Source organism: Microcaecilia unicolor, chromosome 6 (assembly GCF_901765095.1).
Source record: "Microcaecilia unicolor chromosome 6, aMicUni1.1, whole genome shotgun sequence".
NCBI classification, from domain to species: domain Eukaryota; kingdom Metazoa; phylum Chordata; class Amphibia; order Gymnophiona; family Siphonopidae; genus Microcaecilia; species Microcaecilia unicolor.
Window position 1 is genome coordinate 188,029,204 of NC_044036.1, and position 23,247 is coordinate 188,052,450.

The 23,247-nt window shown below is 40.6% G+C and overlaps 1 protein-coding gene across 2 annotated transcripts in view; it reads left to right on the top strand.

The window, feature by feature from the left end:
• Positions 1 to 23,247, top strand: part of SEMA3F (semaphorin 3F) — a 549,876-nt gene that overhangs the window by 453,299 nt on the left and 73,330 nt on the right. For both annotated transcript variants that reach the window (XM_030205370.1, XM_030205371.1), the window contains one exon: positions 9,460 to 9,548. In XM_030205370.1, coding sequence (XP_030061230.1) covers positions 9,460 to 9,548 — 89 coding nt within the window. The remainder of the gene's footprint in view (positions 1 to 9,459; positions 9,549 to 23,247) is intronic.

Consider the following 23,247-nt stretch of genomic DNA (forward strand, 5'->3'; position numbering starts at 1 on the left):
ACTAAATCCAGAACTACACATAGAAATACCAGAGGGACCAGCTCAAACATTCCCACAAATTCAGCAAACTTGTAAGCAGCTCCCACAGATCAGTACAAAACCCTCATCACAACCATCTTTAATATGAATGTTAAAAATTATTTCTCCACCCAACTTTCATCTTGTTTAAAGATCTTGACCATCTCTTAATGTCATCATCCCCGACTCCTCTGCTTTCCTTTATCTCTTTTCATCTGCATCATATCCTTCACTGTTAAACTAGTGAGTTTCTTAGATGTTAGCAGTACTGTATCAGTATATTGAATGTTTGTCTAATTTATATTGTGGGTGTTTGTCTTCCTGTCCTTCCAGAGTTTCTGAGATTAAAGATTCACTATATAAACTGAATAAAAGTAGGGAGAAAATTACTATTTATCTAACTCCTCATTTTTTACTGCACATTTTTTTATATTTCCTCCTTTCAGTCTTAGGGGAGAAGTCTTCAAGTTGCGTTAGGGCACTAACACACATTATTTGCCCTTTAAGGCGTGTTAAAGGGCTCTAATGCTAGGTTCTGTGCCCTAACGCATTGTTAAATAAGTCAACACACGTTACACAGTAATGGATATGCAAATCATGCAAATGCATGTAAAACTGCTCATTACTATGTAAATCCTATACTGCGGCTTGCAGTGTGCACCAGATACAGCCTATAAAACAACCCCAGCTAAAAGCAGGAATTATTTTAGTGTGTTATAGTATGAACATAATAATGAACTGCTTTATATACATTTGCATCTCATTACTATGTACCATTTTGTAACCTAACTAAAACTGCGCTATGGCTCTGCAACCTACATTAGTCCCCTTTAACACACATTAAGGGGAAGCAACTTGGATGCAACGTATTAACTCTCCCCTAAATTTCATTTGCCATCTGGATTCTCAGTCTTCCCGTTGCCCAAGATCCTCCTGAAATTTCTGTTGTGTCATCTGTAAATTTGATTACTTCACTCATCATATCCATTTCTGGGTCATTTATAAATATGTTAAAAACTACCTGTCCCAACACAGATCCCTGGGTACTTCACTAGTAATCTTTCTCCATTGAGAGACTTGGTCATTTATCCGTACTCTTTATTTTCTATCTTTTAACCAGTTCCCAATCCACAACAGAACATTGCCGCCTATCCCATCTCCTCAGGAGTCTGTCAAGAAGGACTTTGTCAAAAACTTTCTGAGAGTCCAGACATGCTACATCAACTGGCTGTCCTTTACCCACGTTTATTCATGCCTATCAAAAAAAAATGTAGCAGATTGGTGAGGAACAGCCAGAGGAAATGAATCTGCAGAAAATATCAAGCAGTCCACAGAGAGCAGAAGAAACGTCTTCTAATGTTGAACACACTTATTCCAGTCAGTCAAGTACACATAGAGCCCGATGTGGCATTCCAATGCTGACTGTGAAGGCAAGCTTTGTGTACCAGCCCTTGAGGTGCTATTTGTGTTTCACCAGTTTTGTAAGATTTTCTTACTATGAGGTGTATATACCATGGGGGTCCCTCATAGTTGTAGCCCCTGATGCTGCCTGTAGGAGGTGAAATGTGGGCATTTTGGACTGTATGTGTACTTGACTGGAATAAAGTGTGTTCAACATTAGAAGATGTTTCTTCTGTTCTTTGTGGTCTGCAGATTGGTAAGGCAAGATTTCTCTTGGCTAAATCCATGTTGACTCTGTCCCATTAAACTATGTTTCTCTGTGTAATTTTGGGTCCATTTTATTAAAGTGGGGTAAAATCTGGGCTTAGTGCATTGTAATGCAAGACTTTTCCATGCCCTAAACCCAGATTTACCGCAGCATATTTTTAGGCTTTTTTTTTTTTTGCAGGCTGTTCACTAATGTTTGCAGTAGCACTCAGTACTTAGAAAACATTAACACGGGAGCCTTTACCATCTCCTAATCGGAATGCACTAATTGGATATCACTTCCACTCTCATTCTCTGTCTATGACATGCCATCTCAAAAAAAATGGTTTTAAGAAATAGCTAATGCATGATTTAGAGTGCTAATAGGTAAAAATACAAATAGGATACATCAATGCCAGATCAGTAGTCAATAAAACCATGACAATAACGGATTGGATTACAGCTGACCATCTCGACTTCCTACTTATCAGTGAAACTTGGATCCACGATCCTAAAGATCCAATAATCTCAGTGCTCTGTCCTCCAGGATACAAAATCACCCACTGGACAAGAGTAGGAAAAAGAGGAGGAGGCATAGCAATAATCTACAAATCTCAATTCACAGTCACAACAACAGCAGAATCTATTCTTCCCGAACTCGAAATAGCCTCTGTCAGAATCAACCATTCCAACCTATGTGATCAACTAAACCTAATTCTATTTTACAGACCCCCAGGCAAATGGCAAGACTCACAGATGCATTTTCTGGACTTCATATCGAACACCTGTGTTTCCACCCAGAACCTTCTCATAGTAGGAAACATCACCTTGAAGACACTAACTCAAGCAATGTACAAGAATGCAAAGACTTCCTCCAACTATGGGAGCTCCACTGGCCAAACACACAGCCCACCCATTACAAAGGACATACACTAGACATAGTCACCCACAAACTCTCATCAGAACCAAATATTACATTAATAGACACAAAATGGACAGCCAGACCATGGTCCGACCACTACAGTGCAAACTTTTCCCTCCACTGGAGAACAAAAAAGACACAGCAAAAGCAAAAACAACAAACCTATACTACAAGAGATAAAATAGACCCATCAACATTCTGGCAGCAATTCTATACCAATGAATGGACAACATCCAAAGACTCACCAATTCCTCCAAAAATGGGAGAACAGATGCTTAACAATACTAAACAATATAGCACCACTTCAAACCAGAACTTCCCATAGAAAAAACTCAATACCATGGTTTAACGAAGAATTGAAAGAATTAAAAACACAGGTCAGAAGACTTGAAAGAGCGTGGAGCAAGAAAAAAGACGAAAACACACTTAAAAACTGGAAACAACTACAAAGAAAATACAAGTACACTATCAGACAAACGAAAAGGACGTATTACAAAACCAAAATAGGACCAAATTACAAGGACACACACAAACTCTTCTCACTCGTAAATATTCTTCTAAATACTACCACAGTTACATCCAACAACTCAGATACCCCATCAGCAGCCAATCTTGCAAATCACTTCAAGGAAAAAAATCATAAAGCTCCGACTCACGATACCCACTAATGCAATGGATTACACAAATATCCTTGAATGTCTAGACCCAAAACCCGAGGAATGCCCAGCAGACCGATCATGGACCAATTTTGACACGATCTCATCAATTGAACTCTCACATTGGCTCAGGAAATACGCCAAATCACAATGCAAACTAGAAATCTGCCCTAATAATCTAATAAGATCAGCACCCAAACACTTCAAAACAGACCTCACGAACCACGTAAATCACATGCTTCAAAATGGGCTCTTCCCCATGGATAAAGGAAACATCCTACTTACTCCACTACCAAAAGATGCTAAGAAAAGCACAATGGACCTAACCAACTACCGCCCGGTAGCATCTATACCTCTTACAACTAAACTCATGGAAGGTATAGTGATGAAGCAATTTACTGAATACCTAAACAACCATTCAATCTTGCACGACTCTCAATCAGGATTTCAATCAAATCACAGTACCGAAACTGTTCTAGTGTCCGCAATGAACTCATTTAAACAAACAATCGCAACAGGTAACAACATACTCCTTATACAATTCAACATGTCCAGTGCCTTTGACATGGTTAATCATGAAATACTGTTACATATACTAGAATACTTCGGAATAGGAGGCATAGTCCTCAAATGGTTCAAAGGATTCCTGACCACAAGATCATACCAAGTAACAACAAACGCGGAAAGATCACCCCCATGGACACCCGAGTGTGGAGTTCCCCAGGGATCCCCCCTCTCGCCAACCTTATTCAACCTGATGATGATACCTTTAGCCAAACTTCTAGCTAATCAAAACCTCAACCCCTACATATATGCAGATGACGTCACAATCTACATCCCGTTCAAACATGATCTAAATGAAATCACCAACGAGATCAACCGAAGCCTTCAAATAATGCACACCTGGGCAGATGCATTCCAACTAAAACTTAATGCAGAAAAAACACAATGTCTTGTACTCACCTCACAACATAACACAAAACACTTCTCTACCATAACCACATCATACTGTTCTCTCCCTGTCTCAAAAAACTTGAAAATTCTTGGAGTCACCATTGATCGAAACCTCACCCTCAATGACCACGTGAAGAACACAACAAAAAAGATGTTCTACTCCATGTGGAAGCTTAAAAGAGTAAAACCTTTCTTCCCGAGGTACATATTCCGCACCCTGGTACAGTCAATTGTAATAAGTCATCTGGACTACTGCACGCACTATACGCTGGATGCAAAGAACAAACTATCAAAAAACTACAAACTGCCCAGAATACTGCCGCCAGACTCTTATTTGGAAAAACTAAATATGAAAATGCAAAACCCTTAAGACAGAAGCTCCACTGGCTCCCACTTAGGGAACGCATTACGTTCAAGATCTGCACGATTGTACACAAAATCATTCACGCACGAAACTGTGGAAAGCATTGCCCTCACAGAATAGTGCTTGGATGTTTTGCTGCCGCTAAAATGAACCCAACACTGGCTGTGTTTCGCCCACGCAAGGGCTGCATCAGGGGCTTATGATAACTAATAACAAATAAAACAAAAATCATATTAGTAAACAATAATAAATACACAATCATTGATATAAATAATAAAACATAAACACATCATAAGAGATTAATAGTAAAATACCACAACATGTTCAGCGAAAAAATCCAAAACCAGTTCTTCTGTAGAAGCTCTGAGATATATATATATATATATATATATATATATATATATATATATATATATATATATATATATATACATATATACATACATACATACACACACACACACAGTGTAATCCGCTTCTTGCAAAAGTGACAGGAGGTTGTTGAATTTCGTCAGCATGTGCCTCGCTGCTCATTTCATCATCTGTTTCATCATCAGCCATTGCCTGCATGTAGGCACATATCTCGACATCAGTGCTGTCGTCAGCTGTTTGTAGATCGTAATCAACAGCTACGTAGTGATGGAACTCCTCTTCAGTAACACCGGTTGGGATGTCAATAGCCTGTTCATCTGACGCGTTTGCAACAGCTGCATCTGTTTAGTCCCTCTCCACATCCTTAACAAAGTTTGCCTGCTTGTAGCAGTTCACAATGGTTGCCTGTGTAACATGATTCCAGGCTTCTTTCTGCATATGTAGGGAATCCAACAGTGATAGATTACGAGGCAGTTCAACAGCACGTTTATCCTTGCCAGTCTGGTCATCCATAACGCCCATCAGACGATGTAGCACAAGAGCCTGATAATGTTTTTTGAAATTGGCTATTATGCCCTGATCCATAGGTTGGATCAGAGAGGTAGTGTTTGGTGGCAGGAAGACCATCTTGATATTAGACAGCCTAACATCATCCCTTTGTGCAGCACAATTACCACAAAGCAACAAAATCTGACGCTTTTGTGCCCGCATTCTAGTGTCTAACTTATTTAGCCACTGCTTCCAAATTTCCCCAGTCATCCATGAATTTGCGTTAGCTTCGTATGTCACAGGAAGTCGCTTAACATTCTTGGAGCAATGAGGCTGTTTGCTCTTTCCAATGACAAGTGGTTCCAACTTCTCACTCCCATCCATATTGCAGCAAAGGAGGATCGTCAGTCGGTCCTTCGACGTTTTACTTCCTGTAGTTTTGGCTTAAGAACATAAGCACTGCCATACTGGGAAAAGACCAATGGTCCATCAAGCCCAGCATCCTGTCTCCGACAGCGGCCAATCCCAGCTTCAGGAACCCGGCAACCCCCCCCCCCCCCCAAAAAAAAAAAAATTTAATAATTTTCAATGGACGTTTCCCTCAGGAATCTGTCCAAACCCCCTTTAAACTCTGTAAGGCCAGCTGCTGTCACTACATTCGCCAGCGACGAGTTCCAGAGTCCAACTACATGCTGAGTAAAGAAAAACTTTCTCCTGTTTGTTTTAAATCTAACATATTCTAGCTTCATCTTGTGTCCCCTGGTTTTATTGTTGTTTGAAAGTGTAAACAAACACTTCACGTCTGTCCGCTCTACTCCACTCATTATCTTGTAGACTGCTATCATATCACCCCTCAGCCGCCTTCTCTCCAAGCTGAAGAGCCCTAACCTCAGCCTTTCCTCATAGGGAAGTCGTTCCATCCGTTTTATCATTTCGTCGCCCTTCTCTGCACCTTCTCAAATTCCTTTACATCTTTTTTGAGATGCGGCACCAGAATTGGACACTATTCGAGGTGCGGTCCCACCATGGAGCGATACAACGGCATTATAACATCGTTGTTTGTTTTCCATCCCTTTCCTAATAATACCCAACATTCTGTGCACTTTCTTAGCCGCCGCATACACTGAGCAGAAGTCTTATCCACGATGACTCCCAGATCCCTTTCTAGGTTTGTGACTCCTAACGCGGAACCTTGCATGACATAGCTGTAATTTGGGTTCCTCTTACCCACATGCATCACTTTGCACTTGTCAACATTGAACTTCAGTTGCCACTTGGACGCCCAATCCCCCAGTCTCGCGAGGTCCTCCTGTAATCTTTCACACTCCTCCTGCGACTTGACGACCCTGAATAATTTTGTATCATCTGCGAATTTAATTACCTCACTAGTTACTCCCATCTGTAGGTCATTTATAAATATGTTAAAAAGCAGCAGTCCCAGCACATACCCCTGCGGGACCCCACTAACTACCCTTCTCCATTGAGAATTCCCATGGCTCTCCAGTTTTCTCTGGAGTCTTTCATGAGGCACTTTGTCAAACGCCTTTTAAAAATCCAGATACACAATATCCAACGACTCCCCATTGTCCACATGTTTGTTCACTCCCTCAAAAAAATGCAGTAGATTGGTGAGGCAAGACTTCCCTTCACTAAATCTGTGTTGACTTTGTCTCATCAGCCCATGTTTTTGTATATGCTCTGTAATTTTATTCTTAATAATAGCCTCTACCATTTTGCCTGGTACCGACGTCAAACTCACCGGTCTATAATTTCCCAGATCTCCTCTGGAACCTTTTTTAAAAATCAGCGTAACATTGGCTACCCTCCAGTCTTCCGGTACCACACCTGATTTTAGTGATAGATTGCATATTACTAATAGTAGCTCTACAAGTTCATTTTTTAGTTTGAATGCAAGTGTTCCATCAGAAATCGCTCGCCAGTAGAGACTGTTTTCGTCAGCATTGAAAATGTCACGAGGTGCAAACTCGTTCAAGATGGTATGAAGAACTGAAACAACCCAATTTTCAGCACCAAAGTCATTAGTGTCTTGTTTTTCACCATGCTGTTTCTTGCATTTTATGTTGTTCCTCTCCTTCCATCTTTCCAACCATCCAACAGTGGCTTTTAATTCCGTTAGTCCAAGACTTTCAGCTAGCTGATTAGCTTTCTCCATAAGCAGTGGACCACTGACAGGAAACTGCCTGCTCCTGACTTGAGAAAACCACCAAAGAAGAGCATCTTCACCTCCTCAGCTTTTCCCGCCCGTTTTCGTTTCCGGTGTGGATTTGTATTGTTTTGCCAGTCTTCCAGAAGCTGATCTTTCTGCTTCAAGATACGTGAAATTTGACTGGGATTGACACCATATTCTTTAGCAATAGATGCTTTACTTTGTTTGTTTTCTGATTTTTTAAGAACTTCTATTCGTTCAGCCAGTGTTAAAGTCTTACAGTTGCGCGATGATGACGACGACGACTCCAGTGTACACTCTAACAACTTTCTTTCGCTTATTCTGCCTGTGGCAGTTAACCAACGAGATTTGAACTTTACCGCCCCTTTGTCACGTGCCAATTGGCTTCCATATTCCATGCGTGCACTTATGCAGAGGCTTTCCTGCAGAGGAGTAGTCTTAAACCATGCATAGAAGTGAATTTTGTTTTTTTTGCCAGGTTCTTGGGGCCTGGATTGGCCGCTATCAGAGACAGAGTGCTGGGCTTGATGGACCTTTGGTCTTTTCCCAGCGTGGCGGTGCTTATGTGCTTATGTGTTAATCTTGCACTTATCAGTGGTGCGTTAAACTGAAGTTTGTCCCCATAGAAATTGATGGCGCCAAAAATGGGACCCAAGTACGGCATGCAGTTAAACAGAGCATGCGCTTATCCAACATGCACTTAAATGGAGTGCACTGTATTTTAGTATTTATTTACCATCCAACCAGGTTTTGGATTTGTTCACTGTACATGTTGTATTTTAGTATTAATCTCTTATTATTTATGATGTGTTTGTTTTATTATTTATATCAGCGATTGTGTATTTATTATTACTAATATGATATTTTTTTGTTTTTATTTGTTATTAGTTATTACAACCCCAACGTGGCCCTTGCCTAGGCGGAACACAGCCAGTGTCGGGCTCATTTTAGCTTTCAATCTCACATGAATAAAGCATTTCTGAAGGGACTTTTTGTGGTCTTCTGGATCATTTGCACTGCTGTTTCCCTGTTTTGCTGCCACTTACATGTGTAAGTGTAAAAGTGACAGTATTATGTACACTTACACTGTCAAGTGGCATGTAAGTGTGGGTGCAGAAGTACAGACTCTGCCTCCATCCACACCATCATGAATGCTTCTGCTTGCTGGTAATGAAAGTATTCACATACAATCTGTAGATACATCAATTTCCCCGTACCTAGCATGGCACATTTTATAAAAAGCCCATTCCTGTGGGCAGAGTAAGCCTTTCAAAATGAGGTGGTTGAGAATTTCTGCTTTATAAGAAATGTTTGCTATAAGCTCAGTGACCTTTATACATAATGATGAGCTCAGAGATGTTTTGTGATACTCTGGGCTATTTCCACAGATAAAGCACTGATTTTAAAGGGGTTTGCACCAGATCTGGGCATCAGGCAACCTTGATACATCCTCCCTGACTTGTCTAATCAAACATTTCCGATCTGGGCAGTAAGGGGGTGCCACCATGCCGCACAGTGAAAGTCTGTTCTATAATGGCATTTGGTGCGGGCATATTATACATTTATGCACCCACAACCACGGACCTGGTATAACTATGGCCAGGACACGGCCAGTTACATGGGTAACTGGTAGCTCTGCCCATGTGTTCACTATTATATGTAAGTGTGATGCCACTAATGTGCACCCTTTCAGAATAGTGTTAAACTGATGCTTGTGCGAGTATGTGCACACATATAGGCGACAGTGGTAGCATTCTGTACATTACCGCGGGCAAGGGGTGTTAAAGAATTGCCCTTTAAGAGACTTTGGTATGTGTTCCCTGAATTGATTCCTAATCATACATTTCAGATCTGGGCACTGTGCAGAAAGTGATTGTACTTCCCAAAGATGATATGGAGACTGAAGAATTGATCCTGGAAGAAGTAGAAGTCTTCAAGGTCTGATCTGCTGTTTTTTGTTTTTATTATTCTTCCTGTCTTACCCTGCATCTTTACATATACCTATCATGTATCTCTTCTTAACCCCCCATCACATGCATTCTCTTTCTTAGCTCTTTTGCATCATGTTCTACCTTTTGTGCATTTCTCCCAGTATGCATCTTATATCACATCTATCAGTTCTGTTCATCCTCTATAGGCTTTTTCCTCTTCCATTGTCAGCATGCACAGGCTCTCTTTTCACTCCTCACTGCTTCTTACCATTCGTGGCTTCTTTCTTTGTTCTTTCCTCTCCTGATTCCTGCTCCCCTACATAGTCTGTCATTTTCCTTGCCTTCATGCAGTCTCTGTCTTGACTCCTTCCATGATTCCTTCTCCTTGTTCATGGTCTGTCTTCTCACTATGCACAGTCTCTCTCCATAGTTAAGAAGCTATGTGCCCCAGTTAGTGAATTGGGAGTGAGTTTACTTCTTGGTTTCTGTTCCAGTAGTCAAACTAAGTCCTTAGCTGGTCTACCAGAACAACCTCAAACCATAATCAATTTGTTGCCACTGGCTGCTATATTTGGAAATCTGGACATTCACTTTAAGAGCTCTCCAAACTGCTGTAAACATAGTTCAGCAAAAGAATTGCTATTAAATATGGCCAGTAGGAAAGAAACATTAAGTGAACAATAAACTGTTTAAAGTATAAGACATATAAAAAGCTTATTAATGACAAATTTAGAGTCAAAGTTTGGTATAGATCCAAAATATTCTGGCCCTGAGAGTAAGCATGCCACTGCAAGATTTTACTGTTCCATTGTTTTGCACATGTAGTGATAGTCCCAGTGGATATTTTCCTTAATCTCAATATTACAAGCAGCCTGAGTCACCTTTGAAGTCAGTCATCTGGCCCCAAGAAAGCCACTAAGCCAAAGATCAGCCCTTTCCTTCCAAGGAGTCAGAAGCAACTTCTTCATATCCTGTATACAGATATCTTCCTCACAGATATATTATTGGCATCAAAGAGATTTTTAGACCAATAGAACAAATCCCTTTTCCTGCTTTTATTGGTAGAGCAGATGGACAAGCTGTTTCCCTTAGACAAATGGCTTATTAGCTTTTGCATTGTTCAGAAACCGTGTCTAAGCCATTGGATACATTACACAGCTTAGGAAGAGGAGCTTTCCTACATTTAAGATCTGCCAGGAGCATGTAAGGGCACATTTTCCCTTTTCAAACATAAGATACAAGTAGAAGTTGACTTGAAAACTTTACAGAAGCTGGCAGTCCCACCGTATTCAAAGAGTCAGACAGCAGGTCAGTTATTTGGAGAACCCTAGGACAGCTTTTCTCCATGACTAGATTTAACCAGAATAACTTCAGCCAGATAGGATTGAATACCAGTTCTGGCTGGCTGAGGTTTTACTGTGCTCCAGGAATGTTCCAGCCTCACCTCTTTTTGTGCAGGCAAATTTTCTTTGAACAATTTGCCAATATAAAGTGTTCCTGCTCAACTGTAGGATAGTTTAAACCTTCCAAATATATTCAGCTAACTTCTAAAGTCAGCTGGCCAAATCTTTTCAATATCAACCTGTAACTGCATTGAAAATTACCATGCCGTACAGGTTTCCAGATTCATTGACCTTCTTGCACCTTGTTTTCCATACATATGGCACACTTATCTGAAACTATGTTATGTAGCACAATCTTGTTTTCTTCCCAGCTTGGAATATCTGTGGTCCAACTGACTGAAAAAAACTAAAAGATTTTCTGGGTCTATAGATAGAGCTTTTGATACTGGTCCCCTCATTTCAACTAATGTATAAGTGATACGGCAGACCAGGAGACACTTTGAAAAGGACCTTGCCATAGAGGCCAAAGCTAATACGGAAAACAAAAAAAGCCTGTGACTGGTAGACAACCAAAAGATACAAAGAGGCTTATTTTCAAAGCCCTTTTACAAAGGCACACTGAAAAATGGCCTGCAGTAGTGTAGATATGTTATGGGTGTGTGCAGAATAATTTTTCGGTGCACCTGTAAAAAATGCCTTTTTAAAATTTTGCTGAAAACGGACATGCCGCGTGTCCATTTTTGGTCTGAGACCTTACCGCCAGCCATTGACCTAGCGGTAAGGTCTTACGTGATAACTGGGTGGTAAAGATCTACGTGCATAGAATGACAATTAATGCCTGATTACCGCCTGTGCGCCAGAAAATAAAAATATTTTCCGGCGCGCCTAGCGGAGGTGAGTCAGAAATGAAATTACTGCAAGAGCCACACGGTAACCAAGTGGTGACTCAAAATTGATGAGCATTGGGCGCTTGTAGGCACCTCTGTGGCTTAGTAAAGGGCCCCTTAGACTTTGTACGCCTAAGGAGGTCTTTTACAAAGGGTGTCTGTAGTGTTCAGCCTGTCCTTACTTTTAGCATGCTTTGAAAATGAGCACCAAGGTGTGCTTAGGGAGGATAAGGTAATGTCATAAAACTAAATGAATTCTTTGCCTTCACCTTTACTGAGGAGGATATTGGTGTTATATTGACGTAAGAAGTCTTTTTTTGAAGAACATAAAGTCTGGAATTCATTGCCAGAGAATGTGGTAAAGTCAGTTAGCTTAGAGCAGAGTTTAAAAAAGGTTTAGACGGCTTCCTAAAGGAAAAGTCCATAGACCGTTATTAAATGGACTTGGAAAATCCACTATTTCTGGGATAAGCAGTATAGAATGTTTTGTACTTTTTTGGGATCTTGCCAGGTATTTGTGCCTGGATTGGCCACTGTTGGAAACAGGATGCTGGGCTTGATGTACCTTTGGTCTTTCCCAGTATGGCAATACTTATGTTAGCCATACTGGGTCAGAACAGTGGTCCATCTAGCCCAGTATCCTGCTTCCAGCAGTGGCCAGGTTACCTGACAGAAACCCAATTAGTAGCTTTAGAGCACTTAAAGCACATCATTGTAAATCTGATGTTATGGAGCAACTTGACAGTAACAAATCTTTAAACAACTTTAAATTTTAATCAGCAGGACCAGGTGGTATCCATTCCAAAATGTTGAAGGTGTTCAACAGTGAAATTGCTAACCTGTTACTAATAATACCTGAAGAATAGAGGATGGCCAATATGATTTTTAAAAAGGGCTTCAAGGTATCTGGAAAGTTACAGGGCCAGTTAGCTTGACATCAGTGCAAGGCAAATTGGTAACCAAAAAAAAAATGACTGAACATATAAATGAACACATTTTAATTGGAATGAGTCAACATGGGTTCAGTAACAGCAAGTCTTGCCTTACCAATATATTAGATTAGTTTTTGAAGGTGTAAAACTAGTGAATAATGGTGAGCTGGGTGATAAAGCCTATTTGTATTTTCAGGAAAGTAGAGTCATGAGATACGAGGGAGTCCCCTACTGTGGACTGGAAACTGGTTAAAAGACAAGAAATGGAGAGTAGGATTGAATGATCAGTTTTCCAGATGAATAGAGTATCAGTAATGGAATGCTCCAAGTTTATTATATTTATAAATGAGAAAGGAGCATTAAGTAAGTTTATTAAAGGAGATAGTTAAAGCTGTAGTAAGATAACACATTTTTCCACAGTGATATTTACCATTGAAGTCACTAACACCCCCTCCCCCACATACCATCTCAGAGAGGTTTGCGAGGGTGGGGTAAAATTGGGAATTTAATACTGGGAGATTTGGGGGATGATGTGCATTTGAGTGCCAGGGGCTTGGGGTTAGGGAATGGGACTTTGAATATCATGGAGATGGGGGTGTGGGCCCAAGTGCAGGCATCAGTCCCTTTAAGAGGCTCCAAGGGAAGAAGGACAACACCAGCTCAAAGTTGGCATTATCTGTCCACAAGTAGTACTGTTTGCATTATTTGATTTGCATAATAATGAGGTGATTTGCAAGCATTGTATCTGATTTTTATTTAGCTCACATTGCAGTAAACAAACATGCATTAAATGCCATAAATAGTGTACTATTCACCTATTGCACAGTAGGAACTAACCCTCCAAATTTGTAAATGACAAAAAATGTATTCAAAGTCATTAATACATCAGAGGATGGGATTATACTTAGTGGACCCAATATTCAGCCAGTGATGCTCAGTGTTTTGCCGACTGCCGCTACTGTTATGCCCGGAATTCAGTGCAGGGTCATGTGTGGGCCTCGGCATTGAGTTTCCGGGTTTGTGGAGCAGTTTCTGGCCAGTTAAATTGTTTTGTATATTGAGCTGATATACACAGGAATGAGTTACAGCAGCAGTAAGATCTTGTTTTGTGCATTAAGTGAGCTGACTGGGGCTGTCTGGTCTCCACCCCCTCCACCTATGGCCTCCTTGAATATAAAGGGTTGATATTCTAAGTGATTTAGTTGGGCAGGAAATTGCTTGTGCCTGCCTATTTGCCGACATTCATTGGAACTTAAATAGACAGTTCTGCTGAACTTCTGCACTGACCGGTTAATGAAGGGGTGGTCTGAAGGTGGAGCATGGGCAGAGCCAGTACTTAAGTGATTGGACAGCAAAAGGATGGCTGCTTAAGAGAGATGCTATAAAGACACTGAAGTGGCAATTCCATAAGAGCACACATCCATTAGATGCTCTGAGAGCAAGCGGTAGGAACCCATTCTGGACTGGACTGTAGGTGCCTGGGTTCCATTATAGAATGCTAGCAGAAGTACCTAACATTTAGGCACTTGCACTGACATTCATAGAGCTGACATTAGTGCAAGCCCCTACATGTAGCAGTGAGTGGGAACCCTGCCTATGTCCTGCCCATGCTCAACCCATGTATTTGCTCCCTTGAACGCTATGTAATACCTCTTTGGCGCCCTGCCAGCACTTCCATGGATATATTCTAAACATTTACACATGTAGGTCTAAATTCTATATAATCACGCTGAAAAAAATATGCCTAGGCTTATTTTATAAACCGTTTATAAAATAAGCCTAGGCATATTTTTTTAGGCACGGTTTATAGAATATGCCCAACATTCGTTTTCTGCGACTATATTTAGTCACAGCTACTTATGCCAATGAAAAATTCATGTAAATACCAATGTATAAATTACGCGCAGAACAGGCAATGTTCTGTAATAGTGCGCATAAATTCTAGGAACGCCCATGACTCACCCGTGGCCATGCCCCCTTTTCAGATCTGCACCTTAGATTTTACGCACATCATTTATAGAATATGCTTAGACATTTGTGTGCATAAATTCAAATTAATGCCAATTAATGTCAATAATTGCTTCTTAACTTCAATTATCCACGCTGATTGGCTTATTAGGCTAATTAAATTGTGCACATGTCACAAAATGCCTAGCCACCCACCTGGGGCTACCCCGCCGTCACTTAGAGGGTCTATCTCCAGCACAGCTCAGGTCCGCTTGCACTTGCCGCTTGTGCTCTACCCTAGCACCCTCCTCCCACTGCCTGGGTCATAACCGCCTCTGGACGAATCTCCCACTTTCAAATTATATCCCCAGTGATTTCTAGATTACTGAAGGCCACAGTCTCAGTGGTCCCACAGTTCCCAGAAGGCACTCGCAGACCCAACACACAAACCACCAGGATTCTTTATCAGTCCAGACAAGCAGAGGCAATAAACTAAAAGGAATGTTTATTGTCACAGAACTTAGAACAGTGAAACAGAAAAAGTGCAATCAGCAGAACAATAACATGTAACTGAAATATGGATCAATTATAACACTAGCTAAATATTTGTATACTATCTAAGAAGTACCGGGGAAGATCAGGACATATAACTGTACACAGAGCCTCAGCAAAGAGATCCTACTCTCTTTTCTTCCTGGCTAAGACGAGCAAAAGCCAGTAGCTCCTGGGTAACTTCAAATTCCAGGCCAATGAGAGCTCAGAACAACAACATTTGAAAACTAGCTGGCTACATCACTGCAGGCACTTCCCCTTTCTCTGTGTTAACTAAAGAGGGAAAGGTCAGTTCTCTGTAACAGCTTTAAGCATAAACATGCACTGCCTGCTGGCCAAACTAGAGAAATACATTGCAGGGAAAATATCAAAACAATTATCACAGGTTTAAAAACCCACTGCTCTGTCACAGTGCACAAATCCAGAATACAACTGGATTTGTGTGTGTAACTCAAATTGCACTATATAGAATCTGGGGAGGGGGGGGGGAATGGGCATGTAAATGTTAGTGCTTGGTTTCTAGAACTGCCCTTCATGGCAGTCTGTGTCATTATGTATTTCTAGCAGAAGTGGCGGAAACTGCACCTACCCAGCAGGTGTGGATGTTAAATTCCAGCCAAACCTTACTCCTGTATATGCCTACTAGCAAAACACACACCACAGAGTCAAGGAGTGTACTTTTACAGCAGTCAGTGTTTTAGAAGAGACATATGGCCACATACACATGAAAACTACCCCCTAAATGAGGAAAATCCTTTATACAGTAAACCTCAACAAGGTATATAAAATTTCTTAAATTATCTGTTTTAAACAGTTTCATAACCACAATAAATAGAAGTCACTGTGTGTTCATCTGTTAGTTCAAAAACAAGCTCTCTGTTTTTAAGTCCTCATAGGAATTCTTTAGAATCATCTCACTCTGTTTTACAACTTTAATATCCCCATGGTTATCGCCAATAAATTATTTTGTATCTTTTCAAGAAGATTGTGCTCTCATGAGATCTATCAAAGCTGAGGTCATCCATGTGGAATATGGTTTTAAACTTCCAAATCTCCAGGCTTCTAGATTGCAAACTTCTGACACAGTATGAGGCCGATGAAATGAGCCGTGTGTTAGAGCCATGTGCGGAAGCTCAGAGCGTGGTTCCTTAACAGAACTGTAAAAAATGTAGCACTCAGTGCTGTAGCCAAAGTGTATGCAATAGAACTGCATGCTAAAAGCATGCACAAATCCAGTGTATTTAATACACAGTTTATTTAATACACAGGTTCCCATGTTAGTCCACTTTAAAGGGAATAAAAGAAATAAAACAAAGGTGATAGCTTTTATATTGGACTAAAATATATTGTTAGTCCACTTAAAAAGGTATCGTCTTAAGTTCCTTTTTTGATTTGTTTTATTTCTTTTTATTACATTGAAACGTGCCCACTGGCATGGCACAGTAGCCACAGAAAAGCAGAATGAATATTTTGCAGTTTTTATCAGCTTCTGGAAGAGTTGCATGTACATACATTACCCCCCAGATTCTATATAGCGCGACTTAAAATGACCAGAATGGTCATATTCTGGATTTGCACGTGCAATTTAATTACTTAAGCCACTTAACAAGCAGTTATTAACAGCAGTTGGCTTTAATTAGAATTTACGTGCACAGCTGTCTGTGTATTCTGTAATGTGATGGGCATAAATTCTAAGGGGGCGTGGAATGGGCGGGTCATGGGCATTTCTAGAATCTATGTGTGCTGTTCCGTGCCTAATTAAGGTGTCAGCATTTACACCAAGCTTTTCTTGGCCTAATTGCCTGCGACTAAATTTAGTCACACAGACGGGCGCTCGGCGTATTCTATAATCTGCATGGAAATTTAGACCTATTCTATAAAGTACTCCTAAATTTAGGCATACTTTATAGAATACACCTAGGTGGGGGGGGGGGGGGGATTGGCTCAGATTTTTCAGGCACCATACATAGAATCTAGTACTATGTTCTTGTGTGTGTCTGGGATCCTAAGTGCTGGTTTTCCCCGCTTCCTTTTTGCTTTTTGTGTGATTACAACATTAGAAGTAATTCTTAAATTAAAACATTAAAAATATTTCATGTGAAGTTTTTTTTTTTTTTTACCAATGATTGTATACAGCCTATTTTAGGCAGTCTATGAATGACTACTGCATGGGCTTTTTTTTAAATTTCATTCATAGGACAGTGAGAGTGTGCAGTTTATATATTGAATCAATATATTATAAGTAATATAAGTAAAAATCAGTTTCCACAGTGTGGTTTTGTTTACACACATTTTTGTGGAATATTTCCCATTTTTTGGAATGCCATTCTACACATAAATATTATTGGTTTGGCATCATCTAAATTTCTGCAGTCAAGCACATCATCCATCATTTTACAGTCCTTGTACCTCCCCCTTAACCCTGCATTCAGCAGCACAATCATTTCGGCTCCTCGGCTCCCTGCTGTTTCTTTTCTTGCAATTTGTCCATCCCTTCAGTTATACTTTCTACTGGCACAAAACCCTCACTAATGGTAGCCACAGAAAATCGAGCTAACCTATTACTTCACCTCATACTATGTCCACAGCATTAGAAAACCAGGCATTAAACCTTTGGCTCTTGTGCACACTTCTTTGCATCCAGATATAATAGTGAATACTTTCATTATCATTAGATTTAAGTGAACAATGTGCTGATGTCTACACGATCATTTGCGCACAGTTTTCTTATGTGCTAAATTCCTCTGTGCACAGGGCAACACAGAGGGGCATAATCGAACGCGAACGCCCATCTCCATGGGCATCTATGTCCGAGAACGGGTACAGACCGTATTTTTAAAAAAAATGGGCGCCCATCTTTTTTTTCGATAATACGGTTTGTGCCGGGCAAATGCATCGGATGTGTGCGGATTTGAGCTGGGCGGTTTTGTTTTTCAGTGATAATGGAAACCGAAGGCGCCCAGCTCAAAATCCAAGGCATTTGGTCGTGGGAGGGGCCAGGATTCATAGTGCACTGGTCCCCCTCACATGCCAGGACACCAACCGGGCACCCTAGGGGGCAATTGTAACAATTTTTTTAAAAAGTAAAATACCTCCCAAGTCCATAGCTCCCTTCCCTTGGATGCTGAGCCCCCCAAATTCCCCCTATAACCCACTGCCCACAACTCTACACCATTACCATAGCACTTATGGCTGAAGGGGGGCACCTAGATGTGGGTGCAGTGGGTTTTGGGGGCGGTTTGGAGGGCTCCCATTTACCAGCACAAGTGTAACAGGTAGGGGAGGGGATGGGCCTGGGTCCACCTGGGTGAAGTCCACTGCACCCACTAACAAACTGCTCCAGGGACCTGCATACTGCTGTGATGGAGCTGGGTATGATATTTGAGGCTGGCATACAGGCTGGCAAAAAAGGTTTTAAAGTTCTTTTTTTTGTGGGAGGGGGTTAGTGATCAATGGGGGAGTCAGGGGAGGTCATCCCCGATTCCCTCCAGTGGTCATCTGGGCAATTGGGGCACTTTTGGGGGACTTGTTCATGAGAAAAAATGGTCCAGAAAAAGTGACCCAACCTCGCTAAAAACGCCTTTCTTTTTTCTATTATCGGCCGAGGGCGCCCATCTCTGCTCGGCCGATAAACACGCCCCAGTCCCGCCTCCGACATGCCCCTGTCAACTTTGTTCGTTCCCGCGATAGATTGCAGTTGGAGGCACCCAAAATCGGCTTTCGATTATACTGATTTGGGCGCCCATCTTCCGATTTGGGTCAAAATATGGACGCCCATCACTTTCGAAAATAAGCTGGACAGTAGCACAGAAAATTATTTGCAAAATCAACACTGAGCTGTGCTCTAAGCTTCCCTTGCTTTAGTACATTTGCCTCTATGTGTTTCGCCCATCAGCTGCTTTAAGGAAAAACACCATGGCCCTAATATCCAGAAAATGCTGAGCTCCTAAATGTATGCGTCTATGTTCAGTCAAATTTAGGAGCATAACTTTTCAGCTGAAAATTCATCTTCATTTAGGAACTTTAAAGTTATGCTCATAAATTTCAGCCTGCCATTCATTTGCCTTGATTTTTGAGCCTCATTTAGGAACCCAGTACTGGAAATCAGTGCTAAGCTCCTAACGTCTTTTCCCCACCCAAAATCTGCCCGTTATCACCCACTTATGCTTCTAAATTTATACTCGGTGAAATTTTGAATAAAAATATAAGCATTCAACCCTAGTAAATTTTCAAAGTTACCAGTTTATGAGCATAACTCTCAAAGTTAGGAGCATAAATCCTTTGATTATTGAGCCCGATCTATCCTGTGATACTGGCTATTCTGAATTTTACTTCCGAATTACAGTTCACTTCAAGTTCAAATTTATTTGATATACTGCATATCAAAAGATATCTATGTAGTTTACATTGTTAATCAATAGCTAATATCTATATAAAAAAACATAAATAGAACAACACTCTGGAAATAAGCCAACATCTTTTTACTTCTAGAGTGCTTTTGAAATAATGTACACCCTCCAAAACTTCAGAAAAGATTCTGAGAGATGCTTGTAATGACCCTTCTGGTACTATCTTTTAAATCTGTAGAAGGGGTGGGGGTGGGGTAAGCAGAATTCAGTCAGCTCCAAGGTCGTATGTTCTCTGTCTCCTTGCACATAATCAGTCTTCAGTCATCCAAATGCATAGAAATGTAGTCCTTGTCCAACCACCTAAATCTTATTTTTCCAGTGGGTTATATGGAGAATTTTATATGGAGTTATACAGACAAAGGTTATCTATATACAGACTTAAGGGAGGGCCAGGAGTATGATTTAGAGGGAGAACTCGGAGTCTCAGTGGAGTAAAATCTGTAGACCATCGTTGTCAGTAGCAGGGCTTTAGTATTACAAATAATATTGTCTTATGAAAGGGAATGTAGTATGTCTAATGGGAAAGTATGAAGAAGTAGCTGCAGTAAAGAGTCAGTCTTCCAGCATTATAAAAATGTTTGGGCTTCTTTGGTTCATTTTTGTAATAACTTAAATAGCTGATATTTTGTCTGAATGACATAAGGGGATGCTATTCTACCCTTGTGCTGTATAGCCTGGGCTGTGAGTTGGTAGTGGGGGGTGGAGGGGATTATGTTTTGACAATAAAAAGTTTGAACTAAAAAAAATTATTTAAAAAAATAATGTAATCCCCTGAAATAGCAGGCCTACGTTACAAAGATAAACAGCTACACCAGCCACTTAATAAACTTATATTCAGCAGTGCTACTTAAATGGATAACATTTCAGATTAACACAGATAAACACAGCAGCTAGGCTTATATTTGGAAAAACGCGATTTGAAAGTGCAAAACCCCTCCGCGAAAAACTACATTGGCTCCCAATCAAAGAATGCATTGCCTTCAAAATCTGCACCCTGGTCCACAAAATTATCTACGGTGAAGCCCCGGGATACATGACAGACTTGATCGACCTACCAACTAGAAACACATCAGAATCAACACGATCATATCTAAATCTGCACTACCCAAGCTGTAAAGGACTTAAATACAAATCGACTTACGCATCCAGCTTTTCCTATATAAGCACACAACTGTGGAACGAATTACTAAAAGCCTTGAAAATGACGTACGACCACCTAAACTTCCGGAAATCACTAAAAAGCAACCTTTTCAAAAAAGGCATACCCCACCGATCCAACTTAGATGCCTAATCCCTGCAACACAACAAAACTAAAGTACGTAATGGACAAAACTCAACTCTTCCGTTGTACATTTCCCTAATGTGGCTGTGCCACATGAACTTTATCTTACCACTTCATCACTTTGTATTTGTTCTCACCGGAGTCTGCAAACGCCTCTCCGGTACTATGTAAGCCACATTGAGCCTACAAATAGGTGGGAAAATGTGAGATACAAATGTAGCAAATAAATAAACAACAGGCAACCAACCACTACCACTGAAATCAAGCCCCAAAGCTTTACTGAGTGGTAAATACAAGTAGACACAAACAGGTCAATATTCAGCCAGCGGTGGTGAATGGTTTTTTAAATGCTGCCCACTACCATTTCCAAGCACAGGTGTTGAATATCTGGCCATGCATCAGCCACTGGCATTTATTTCAGCTGAATATCATCCAGGACCCAGATAAGGAGGTCTACGACATAGCTGCCTTAAGCAACATGTTTATCAGAAAAGTCTCAGCAAGCATAAAATCTTTTATATATGATATAGATTTGGCAATTTTTAATCCCTTTTACCCACAGTAGATTTTTTTATATATATAGAAATGGACATCAGCGGCGACTGTTTTCACATGAGCGTTTTAGACTCATGGCTCACCTGCATTGTCATCAGTCCCTTTTCTCTTAAGCCACTAATATCATTACATTTTAATTTTTAACTTTTTATACCAAAATATAAATGTAATCACTTAAATCAGTACCCAGACGCCAAACCATTGACATGTGCCATGTTTTGCTTAATGCTGCCTCAGGGTGTGGTCCAGTAGCACTATAACAAAAAGAAGCTATTAAAACTGTACATAAATCTACCGATTAAAATCACAACCACCCAAATATACTTTAACTCAAACCTGGGTGTTTGCTTGTCTTCCACACTCTATGCCAGATCCTGCTCTATTCATTCTCATTACATCATGACGCATAGCGTGGTATATCTTATACGTTGCAAGTCAGTCAGCACCAATCAGACAACTTCCCTCACAACAGTGATAATTAATCTAACTCCTGATTGAATCCCCTTGGGGCTACCGTTTCCAATGAAAAAAACCAGCATTGTTCTTTATAGTTGAGCAGGCTGTCCATGCCACCACCCTCCCACTCCACTTCTATCTTGTCTAGAATCCTCCAACGTATATCTGCCCGTGTGTTGGCATTCTAACCAGTGGCTGACAATAGGTGCAGATAATATGGCCATATTTATGCGTGATTTATGTTCTGTTAAACACTGTTTTATAGGTCTGGAAGATCTGCCCACATAAAATAGCCTACAAGGATTGCTGTTGCAATCTGAATTGATATAAGATGTTATCTTCCACTGAGATGTCAGAACTTGCCATTCTAAACTCTCCATAGTAATTGGCATCAATGACATTTGCCACATGATCTATGTCCCAACAAAGACTCACATTGTTGATTATAATCACTCCGTTTGTAAGTGAGGACTTCCCCCTTTTCTAGCTCTCCTATATGTTATTTTTTATTTTTATTTGTTACATTTGTATCCCACATTTTCCCACCTATTTGTAGGCTCTATGTGGCTTACATAGTACTGGAGAGGCCTTTGCAGGCTCCGGTGTGAACAAATACAGGGTGATGTTGTGGTAAGATCAAGTTCATGTGGCACAGCCACATTAGGGAATTGGAGAACGGAAGAGTTGTGTTATGTCCATTACGGCAAGGTATTTCCTATAAGGTCCAGGCCTTTTTAAAATCTTGTCCAGTATCTCAGAGATTTCATTACAAAGTGGTACGTGCGTGTGTGTGTATATATTATATATACGTATACATACTAACATCATCAGCATATATGAATGGATTAAATCCCATTTTGTCTAGTTTCTTCCCAAGTAGAGCCATCATAACATTAAATAGTATAGGTGATATTGGAGAGCCTTGAGGTACTCCGCATTCTGAGATCCAAGAAGTTACACATTTTAACATGGTAAGATCTGTTTTTTTAAGAAGCCATTAAACCAAGTAACTTCTACACCATTGATTCCCATGTTGTCGAGTAGATTCATTAAAGTTGTATGGTCGACTTCATCAAAAGTACTCAACATATAAAATTGTAGTAATAGGATTTTTTGATCCTGGCATAATAATCTTCTGAATCTTGTTATCAAAGTGGTAATGACTGTCTCGGTGCTATATAACGGTCTGAAACCAGATTGGGAGCCATGGAGGACTAAAAAATGTGTCATTTCCAATCCCCCCTCTTAGCACCCTTATCTGATTCCTTGATATCCCAGCAATCCCCTCTTTCTAATCTCCTTTGCAGTTCCCTTGATCCCCCTCCCCACCTTTCCCCCCCCCC